The sequence below is a fragment of the Mauremys reevesii genome, linkage group 11 (assembly GCF_016161935.1).
Source record: "Mauremys reevesii isolate NIE-2019 linkage group 11, ASM1616193v1, whole genome shotgun sequence".
NCBI classification, from domain to species: domain Eukaryota; kingdom Metazoa; phylum Chordata; order Testudines; family Geoemydidae; genus Mauremys; species Mauremys reevesii.
The window spans coordinates 22,907,152-22,917,214 of record NC_052633.1 but is presented as its reverse complement, the minus strand read 5'-3'; the positions used below and the strand labels follow the sequence as shown (position 1 = coordinate 22,917,214).

At 42.9% G+C, this 10,063-nt stretch overlaps 1 protein-coding gene across 2 annotated transcripts in view; it reads left to right on the top strand.

The window, feature by feature from the left end:
• The first annotated feature begins 219 nt into the window (after positions 1-219).
• The window catches only part of LOC120375038 (MOB-like protein phocein), a 30,822-nt gene continuing 20,978 nt past the window's right edge, over positions 220-10,063 (top strand). The window contains exons 1-4 of one of the 2 annotated variants that reach the window (XM_039495605.1): positions 244-503; positions 3,553-3,717; positions 5,705-5,794; positions 6,471-6,709. In XM_039495605.1, coding sequence (XP_039351539.1) covers positions 501-503; positions 3,553-3,717; positions 5,705-5,794; positions 6,471-6,521 — 309 coding nt within the window. In that variant the 5' untranslated portion in view covers positions 244-500 and the 3' untranslated portion in view covers positions 6,522-6,709. Of the gene's footprint in view, positions 504-3,552; positions 3,718-5,704; positions 5,795-6,470; positions 6,710-10,063 lie in introns of those variants that run through there. The other variant, XM_039495606.1, reaches the window with a different exon arrangement.

Genomic DNA, 10,063 nt, shown 5'->3' with positions numbered 1-10,063 from the left:
TACGCTTGTCCCAGGCGGGGGCGGAGCGCGGCTTTCCACCAATCGTTCAAGGGCCCAGCCGGGGAGTGGGCGGGGCCGGCGGGACTGTATGTCCTATGTGTGCGCTCCGCCTACTCGCGTATGAATCAAACAGGTTTCGGGGCCTCCCAATTCCAGAACCTTCTGGAACGCTCATGCTCGCCATAGGTCAAAGGTTGTATTACGCCACTTCCGGGTGTTGGTCCGATGCAGGGTTTAACGAGGAACTATTGACGCTGGTGTTAGGCTTTGCTGCACAGAGAATCCGGGTCTATGGCGTAAAATGCCGGCGAGAATAAAAAATAAAGGTGGAAATAACGTGTCTTCTAGGGACAACGGAAATAGCCCCGCCTTCCGGCGCGCGGCACCAGCGGGGAGGTGGTGGCGCATGCGCAGTCAGAGTGGCACCCCCCACGTGTATTAGCTGAGGTGTGCGGCGCTCAGCGAGTCACAGGGCGGTGAGCGGAGGGACGCGGCGCGCCATGGTGAGTGTCGCCTTTTCCCCCTTGGGCCGGGCCCGCGAGCGCGGGCAGGCGGGAGCGAAGCAGGCCGGGGCCGTGTTTCCCTCCGGCACGTCATGGGGGGGTTATGCGCGCCGGGCGCCCCGCCAGTGCCGCCCCCGGGGCTGGGGGCCCTGCGGCAGGGTGACTAGATGGCCCGATTTTATAGGCACAGGCCTGATAGTTGGGTCTCTTTCTTATATAGGTGCCAATTGCCCCCACCACCACACACACACCGTGTCCTAATTTTTCACACTTACTATCCGGTCACCCTACTGGGGGGGGGCAGGGTCTCCCCCCATTGCAGCCAACCGGGGGGATAGGGTCGCCCTCCCCCCCCATTGCAGCCGAGCGGGGGACAGGGTCACCCCCCCCCATTGCAGCCGCCCGGGGGACAGGGTCGCCCTCCCCCCCATTGCAGCCGGCCTGTAGGCACAGACAAGCCTCGGGCGGTGCCCCGGTGATGAGCGCACGAGGGGTCTGGGGGATGGGGGGGCAGGTTAGAGCACGTGGCCCAGATCTGGGCAAGGTCGCACTTCATGCCTCGGAACTACACAGCGACCTGTCCCTCCAGGCTGTTCCTCGGCAGGCTTGTTGAGCCAGCCCTTCGCCCCCTGTGAGAAGTTAAGCCAGTGATCGTATATAAACACCAGCTGAATAGGAGCAAAGACTTGTAGAAAAGGACCGTGTTCTTGCTGTGTGCTGGTGGAAATAGAAATGTGTCTAACTTCTGGCTACCATAAGTAGCTGTGTAATGAAAGTGTGTTTGCTTTTACCAGGCAGCATGCCTTTGTAATGGAATTTGCTGTCAGGAGCCTCTGAAGTGAACATGTATTTCAAGGTGACCTGTAACTTACCCAGTAACAATCTTTTTTTAATTAATATAGTTTAATCTATTTTTTCTCTTTTTGGTCTATCCATGAAAGTGACCTTGCATGGTCACAAGGTCATTTAGATACAGTAGAAATTGATACACCAATAGAAGCGGAGAGAACAAGGATGTCCTTCTCTTCAAATGTTTTTGCTTTGTCACCTATCAGAAACAATGTTGTGTTTAAAAAAAAAACCTCGGTACAGTGTGAGAGTGAGCTCATATTCGTAGGCATCTGTAATGTGTCTTTAGACAATGCTAAACCCTACAGAGTTTGAGGAAAAAATTCCTTTCAACTTTTTTCTGACCATTGGCTTTCTTATATTGTATCAGAGGGATAGCTGTGTTAGTCTGTATCCACAAAAACAAGGAGTCTGGTGGCACCTTAAAGACTAACCAATTTATCTGGGCATAAGCTTTCGTGGGTAAAAAGGTAACTCACTTCTCTTCAAGTGCCAATTTATATTTACGCCTGTATCTGTAATTTTCACTCCATGCATCAGAAGGAGTGGGTTTTTTACCCACAAAAGCTTATGCCCAAATAAATCTGTTAGTCTGGTGGCACCTTAAAGACTCCTTGTTGTTTCTTATATCAATCCTTCTTTCATGCTGTCTTTCCTGTCAGAGAAATCACTGATTCAAAAAACCGGGAGTATAAAAGGCCCTAAAGAGTTTAAATAACTTAGATTTAAGCAAGTGTTTTCAACATGTTTATAGCATTGCCCATGTCTTAATAGAAATGGGGGATGATCCACAATTAGCTAATACCTTTGTGAATAACAGTTCCCTGCTTCCAAGTAGCTCTGCTTCTGTTAGCAGCACGGATCTGTGAAGCAGCAGCCCCTAATGGAGGGACCTAGTCTTGTTCTTTCTCCTCGTTTCTGGCTACTTCTACAAGTGTCCAGGCTGTGGCATCCAGACATCTGTAGAAGCAACTGGAAAGGAGCAGGGAGCCAGCACCACGTGACTTGGCAGTTCTCCACAGACCACAACTTGATTATTTTTTAACTAAAAGTGTGCCCGCTTAGTGAAGTTGCAGGGATTGCAGACTTGTATGTGGCTTCTGCTCTGTGATCTCAAATGCTGCTGTTACCTGCTGACTCAGTAGTCACGGCTGACATTGACCACCCTAGACTGGTAACATTTTTACCATTGTCTACAGCTAACTTGAGTTCAAGATGATTGCAATCCTCAGTGTTGATGTTGGGTTTACTTTCTCCACCCTGAGCTGCTCCCCCCTCCGCCCCGCTGCTTTCTGTTCATTCTCCAAGCAGCAGAGCAGCAATATTTGTAATATACTTCAATGTATCATATGCTAAGCTTTACAAAAAAATATAACTCCTAACACTTTTGTAAAAATCACTGGACAGTATCTGCAAAACTTTTTGCAGATAATGGCATTCCTTCAAACATTTTTTGTATACCTTATCTCAAACTTCAAAAGCTGGCAAAATAAGATGAGTGAATTGTCTTCTCTCCCAAATAACTTAGGACAAGATTGTACCTTAATTATTGTATGGAGTGCTAAACTTGAATATTTCAAAAGCCTTGACCAACATGTGATATGCTTAATCTTTGCTTCTCTGTTTTGAGGCATTCCGCTAAAATAACTACAATAACTGTTCCACAAGTGTCTCATATCTCAGCAATAGGTGACTCTTATTTCAAACTGTATGTGAACTGCATTTAATCAGAAGTAATTAATCTTAATAACATATCTTATGCTTTTTAGATCTACAGAGGTTTAAACTACATAGGGTTTCCCTAAAGCTTTCCTCATCTGTTAATGTTTTAAGTTATCTTAGGCAGTTATTTAAAATTCCGTGCATCTTAACTGTTAAACTTGTGTATTTGTTGCACATATTGAGACTATTTTGGAGCCTATTCGTTCTCTAGAATTATGGGATACTGTCTTACAACAATAATTTAGCTCTATTTTTGCTTTAATATTTACTTTTGGGCCTAATTCAGAGAGATGCTGAGTACCTGCCATCTTTATTGACACCAGTGGGAGTTGCAGGTGCTTAGATTCCAGTCCTTCCTTTGCTATTAAAATAGTAAAATTGTGGTTTTTGAACTTAGGATTGCAATTTTGTTGCAGTCTCAAATGTGAATGTGTCCTTTTTATGTATGGTACAAAAATAGCAAATTCTATTTCAACAGGCAGGGAAAGCATTTAGGAAGTTTCTTCCCCTGTTTGACCGTGTTCTGGTTGAAAGATGTGCGGCTGAGACTGTAACCAAAGGAGGCATCATGCTTCCGGAAAAATCTCAAGGAAAAGTGCTACAAGCAACAGTAGTGGCAGTTGGATCGGGATCCAAAGGAAAGGTAAATATGTCCAGATTTTGCACCTTGCTAACTTTTTTAGATAAAAGGAATAGAAGCGGGATGTTATCCGGGGGTGGAGGAAGCTACAGGATGTCTAGCGTTACATTTATATTGCATCTGATCAAAACAATAAGTGTAATACTTTGAAGAGGAAGAAATTAAAAAAACAAGAAGTGTGGCCTGAGCACAAGGAGAGGAGCCAAGAACTCTTTGAGTCCTAACCTGGCGCTGGTAGCCTCTGTGACCATGGGGAAATCAACTTAGTGTTCCTGTCTCTTTATCCCTATCTGTAAAATAATAATAATACCTGTTTCACAAACGTTTTGAGAGCGATAGTTATTGATGGTTGTAAAGAGCTTTGAAGAAAATAAGTTCTTAATAAAAGACTGTTTCCGTGAGGATGGTTTCTCTTGCACTGCATCACTTACCAATTAATGCCAGAGCAACAGAGCTAGGAGGCTAAAGGTTTGTTCTAGGATCATTGAATACATTTAATTGCTGAATAGCCTTATTGATTAAATTGCTGCAGACACACAACACATTCCCAAGATTTAGGAGCAGAACAGAAACCTGGAGCATGACTTATATTAAATACTATCATTGATACTCCTCTGCTGTACAAAACATCATCTGTTAGTTAACTGAAGTTATTTTAAATGTTCTGACTTCTGGTACTTCTGTGTTGGTTTTAGTATAACTGTAGATTAAAATTCTTTAACTGGAAGGAAGTTGGTCTGTATTTGGTGGTATCTAGTACATAAGAAAATTAATCCGAAAATGTAGATGTATCCTTCAAGGCATATGGGGAAACTACATATACAAATTTTCTCATTTTTAAGGAGTACTTATATGAGCATGTTCAAATCAGATTTCCTAGTATAAAATAGGATATAGGTGCACCTGCTGGGGCTTACAGCATGCACCTGCTGGGGCTGAATCCCTGAGACCCCCCTCCCCACTGAGCAGAAGCCAGAGGCAATGCATGGGGAGTGCATGTGGGGTCATTCCTTCTCTCTCCCCACCCCCCATGATTTTTGCCTGGTTTTGCTGGCCCTACTCAGTCATATAGTGCCGCATGGCCCCGTCCCTGCACCGCAGCTTGTGGAGTCTGCAAGCTGGGAGCTGTGGCTGTGGGGAGAGGCAGTGGAAAATAGCTTGGAACTGCAGGGTGAGTTGCTGCTGCCTCTCCCCAGAGAGCTAAAGCAGCAGCCCCTCCCAGCAGTTTACTGCTGCCTCTCCATGCAGAGCTAACACCTGGGATCTGCAGAGAGGGGCCACTGAGCATAATGGGGGTGTGTGACTTAAGCTGTTGGGTGGGGGGTGAACCTTTACATTCTGGCCTGCCTTGACCCTCCAGAAGGCTAGACATCTCTGGCAGAAGCCCCTAGCCTCACCACCCTGCTGCAGGGCAGTCTGGTAGGTGGAGAATGGGCAGGCCTAGGGGGGCTCTGCAAGCCGGTCTTTAACTGTAAAAGAGCCGCATGTGGCTCACAAGCTGTGGTTTGTCCACCCTGGCTCTATATGGTAACCACGTGAGGGCAGGGCAAAAAATGAGAATCATCAAAAAGACCGGAGGGGCAGAGTTTTCCCCCAGGAAGATGTGCCCAGCTAGTACATGACACACCCAGACTCAGGCACCAACACAAGCATAACAAAGAAACAGGAACTGTGTTGTCTTAAGAGTTTTTAAAAAACACTGCTTCTGGGGGGATTTTTTTTTGTCTTTATTGTTACTGACTTATTTGCTAACAGGTATTTTGAAATAAATTACCCAAATTATTGAAATTGGCATGATTATATTGTGTTATTTTGACAAAATATGCAGAATTTGAATATACTGCGCAGATTCCCCTGAGATTAGTACTTCCACTGCTAAACAGTTAGTAAATATGTTCTGCTTAAATTTTCCTAAATAAATGTGTGTGCGCTTATGAACAAATGTAGGATGTTTGTAGAAACTTATGAGGTTTTTTTTTCTCCCCTTTAGAGTGGAGAGATTCAGCCAGTTAGTGTCAAAGTTGGTGAGAAGATTCTGCTACCAGAATATGGCGGTACTAAAGTAGTACTGGAAGACAAGGTTTGTTTGCTGAACTTTATAACTGCAAACTAAATTGGTTTATTAATATTCAGGATTATTTTAAAATCCTTCTAGCTAATAGGCCATGTGAAAAAAGGAATAGTGTTGTTGACAAACTGAATGATAGATACAACTGCTAACATTCAAAATGAGGAGCATCAAGCTGGCCCTGTGGTTTTTGCACAGTACACATCTATGATCCTCTGCTGTGAGAGAAACACTTCTGCCCCTGACATTTCCCCATAGCTGTATAGAGAAAATGGTTCTCTGTACCTGCCACCTTATCTTGGGAGGAAAAAAAATCTAGAGGGCTGACTGCAATGTCCTCCTTGCTGAGGAAAAGAGAAGATTCCAGAGCCTTCTACCACTTAATGTTACTATCCCCATGAATTTCTGAATCTGTCTCAGAGGATGCTCCTGCCAGAAAAATTTACCCCAGAGCCTTGCCCAAAGGGGTGAAAAATATCCCCTGGAATGAAAGAAACAGTGACAGGCTCTCAGGGCAACAGATAGTTATAAACGTCCTTGGGTTAATAGTTCCTGTGATTGTGTAGTATCAGCCTCAGCCTTCAGCAGTAAATCAATCTCAGGGACCACTGACCTTGGAGCCAGTTACTAGTTCTGTGAGATTTGGCTGCAACAAATATTAACTTCTTTTTTTTCTCTCCATTTGCAGGAGTATTACTTATTTAGAGATGGTGACATTCTTGGAAAGTATGTGGACTAAATTTCTCAAATGGCTGCAGTATCATGAAGTTGTCCATTCCACTAAAAGTGCTGAAATCTTTTTCCATCATGTAAATAATTTCCTGTTCTTTATTTTATAATAAACAGATAACCAGTCTCTCTGAAATAACTCCTACAGTCCCATTGTAGTGATCCAAACACTTCAAAATAAAAGAATGTGTACAGTCAGAGAAACACACGTTCGTTCTTATTTGGAGTGCCATTGAACAGTTCAAAGTGGTGGGGTTAATTTGAATTTTTGTAACTTTTTTCCAGATTTCAGAAAATTCAATTTTGATATTCTCTCAACTGTCCTGAAATTTTTTTATTTTAAAGGAATTTTAGTGTTGTTTTTTTTTGCTGCCTTATAGATGGTTTCATTATTAGTCTGCTTCTTTTACTGTTCCCCAGAAACAGTGAAACTGGCTACATCCAAATATGACTTCCATGCACAACTGCAGTACAGTTGTACTGATAACACTGTTGTTTCCAAAAAAGTACACAAAGAGATGGAAGGACTCCACAGAGGAGTGCTGCAAAGATTGAAAAGTGGTATTTTATTGTAATTGCTGAACTAGGTGAACCTTCTTTTCTTGTTCAACCTACCTGTGGCAACGTCTTTTTTTGTTTAATATGAAGCAGACATCTTGTATAGTAACACTAACTTTCATATTAAATAACAATTATATACATTCACACAAGACATTGTGTAGGCAGAGGAGTTGAATAGTCATGTTAGTTATACAGTAGAATCTTAATATGCTGTGTATTCACTCAGCAAAATTATGTTCTGTAATGAAGCTTAATGTCAGTAAGATGCCAGTGTTTTTACAAAATATATTTCAGTGCATTTCTAGGGTGTCACTGCTCGCTCAGAGTCCTGTCACCTTCTGTAAAGACATAGTTCTGCTCCGGTGGTTATCTTATCAACTGGGGATACACAGAGGTCTTCCAAGGGGTACCTCAGCTCATCTAGATAACTGCCTCGTTTTACAGCAGGCTACATAAAAAGCACTAGCAAGGTCAATACGAACTAAAATTTCATACAATAACTTGTTCATACTGCTCTATATACTATACACTACCCCAATCAGATTCTTGAAATGGGTACCCTAGTCTGGAAAGGTTGAGACAGTACTGTACTCCCCCACCTTTGCCTTTTCTGTGATGCACCCTCTCAGCAGTCAGTGAGGCTGAAGTTTGCTACTTCCTTCTTCCACCAGCAGCAAAGTGTGGTTTTAACTTGTCTGAAGTGTGTACTGTGATTTAGGCCAGGAGTTCTCAATCTGTGGGCTGTGATCCCAGTGGCCCTGAATCTGTGTCCTGATGCTTCCCTTGGGCCAGAAGCCATGAGCCCATGGGTAGAGTTGCAAGGGCATGGGAGTGTTGCCCCCAAAACTGCAGTGTCAGAGCTGGGCAGTCCTGGAGGTAGCTCCCCGCCCCCCCCTGTATCTGAGGCCCCACCACCTGTCCAGGTAGGAGGTGGGAAGTGGAAACCAAGCAATGTGGGGCAGCTGCTGCTCTGATTGGTGCCATGGAGCAGGCAGCTGCAACATTCCTATTTCCTGCAGGTGCCCAGTGTTGCAGCTGCTCCTTTAGCTCCCAGCCCCCTGTGAATGCTCATGGAGCTTATAAGAGCCACCTGGGTGGGGGATCTAGCTCTATGTCTGACAGAGCCCTCAGGGAGCAGCAACTGCAGAGGAGTTCTCCCAGACCTCTACATTAGGATTAAACAAGACCCATAAATTTACATCTCCTATGTGGTGGTTTATGAACTTGATGGTTGGATGGGGGAACCAAGTTAGGCTTCAGCTTGTGTATATTGGGTTTGGTTTTTTTGTAATGGCCCTGGAGGTGTCCAGGATTTGGAACTCTCTGCCTTCATTGGCTCACAATAGGCTGGGTTTAAAGGCTTTTCCCATCATGTAGTATATGGACTACAGAGAAAATAGCACTATAGTGGTTTTGAGGTATTTGTCAATCCAAAAGCATATTCAGGAACATACAGTGGCTGTTCATTTACACAAATGTAGCATTCTTATATGGTAAATATTACCCAGCCATGATTTAATTTTAACCAAAGTAACATTGTTTCCTAAGCAACCAACCCTTGCACACATTTTCTTACCAAAAAAAAAAGCTAACTTCTTCAAAAGAAGATTCAAGATCACTCATACTTAAAAAGAACAGAATTTATTTGTTAGTCTCTAAGATGCCACAAGTACTCCTGTTCTTTTTGCGGATACAGACTAATGCAGATACAGACTAACATGGGTGCTACTCTGAAACTCAACACTGTGAAAACCTTTATACAGTTTAAAGGTACCGTTGTTATTACTGCTGACAAAACTTTAACAGTAATAGCATGGAAAATACCGCTACTTATTTAAAAAAAAAAAAAGCCAATCTATTATTAGACTACCAAAATAACTGTGAAATCAAAGTTCCAAGAAAAATGTAAGGAAATTATAGACCCAATCCTGAGCCCATTGAAATTAATGGCAAGAGGATAGGACTTTTATTAAAAGATGCTACTTTTATTCTCTAAATAATATTGTGAGTTAGGGTTTAATGGTCTAAGCTGGACTTCCTGAAACCATAACAGTATTTTGTATTGATCATCTGCTGATAATGTTAGCTCAGTCGTTTGATCTTCCAAGGTAGATAAGGATTGCCAACTGTGGTTGTTTTAGAGGAGACCTTAAGTCAAGATCCCTGTGTTATGTGTGGACATTAATGATCTCATGTGACCTGATGTCTTTAGCTAAAATTTTCCCTGCCCCAGTTTAGTAGTATCAGTTGGCTACCACCACCTCTTCATAGACGTCTGCTTGCACTTCAGTGGGTCTGCATCCAAATTGGGCAAAATCATGTGGTTATTACCAGTTTGAGACAAACTCCTATTGACTTTTCTGATAGTCTGCAAAGTGTTTTAGAATGAAAGCTGCTGAATAAATGCAAAGTCATGTATTGGCATAAAAATGAAGCCTAAACACTTATCTATCTTGAAAGCTGCCCCATTTCAATTTTACTTCATGATTCTAGTGATGCATTTTATTTCTGAAACTGAAGATTACTGTACCCCAGGAGAAGACAGCCTATGGCAGGCGTGCCAAAGGCGGCACACGAGCTGATTTTCAGTGGCACTCGCACGCCTGGGTCCTGACCACCAGTCCAGGGGACTCTGCATTTTAATTTAATTTTAAATTAAGCTTCTTAAACATTTTAAAAACCTTATTTACTTTACATACAATAGTTTAGTTATATATTATAGACTTATAGAAAGAGACCTTCTTAAAATGTATTACTGGCATGTGAAACCTTAAATCAGAGTGAATAAATGAAGACTCGGCACACCACTTCTGAAAGGTTGCTGACCCCTGCTGTACTCTAACTATTTTAAAACCAATGGATTGTGCAACCCAAATGCTAATAAGCTTGTGCAAATGCACCTTCTGCTACCACAGCAATTATGATGCAATCACTTATCTTCTTTGATGATGCTTGTGTTCTAGGATTTAAACAGGTCACATGATAAGTTGA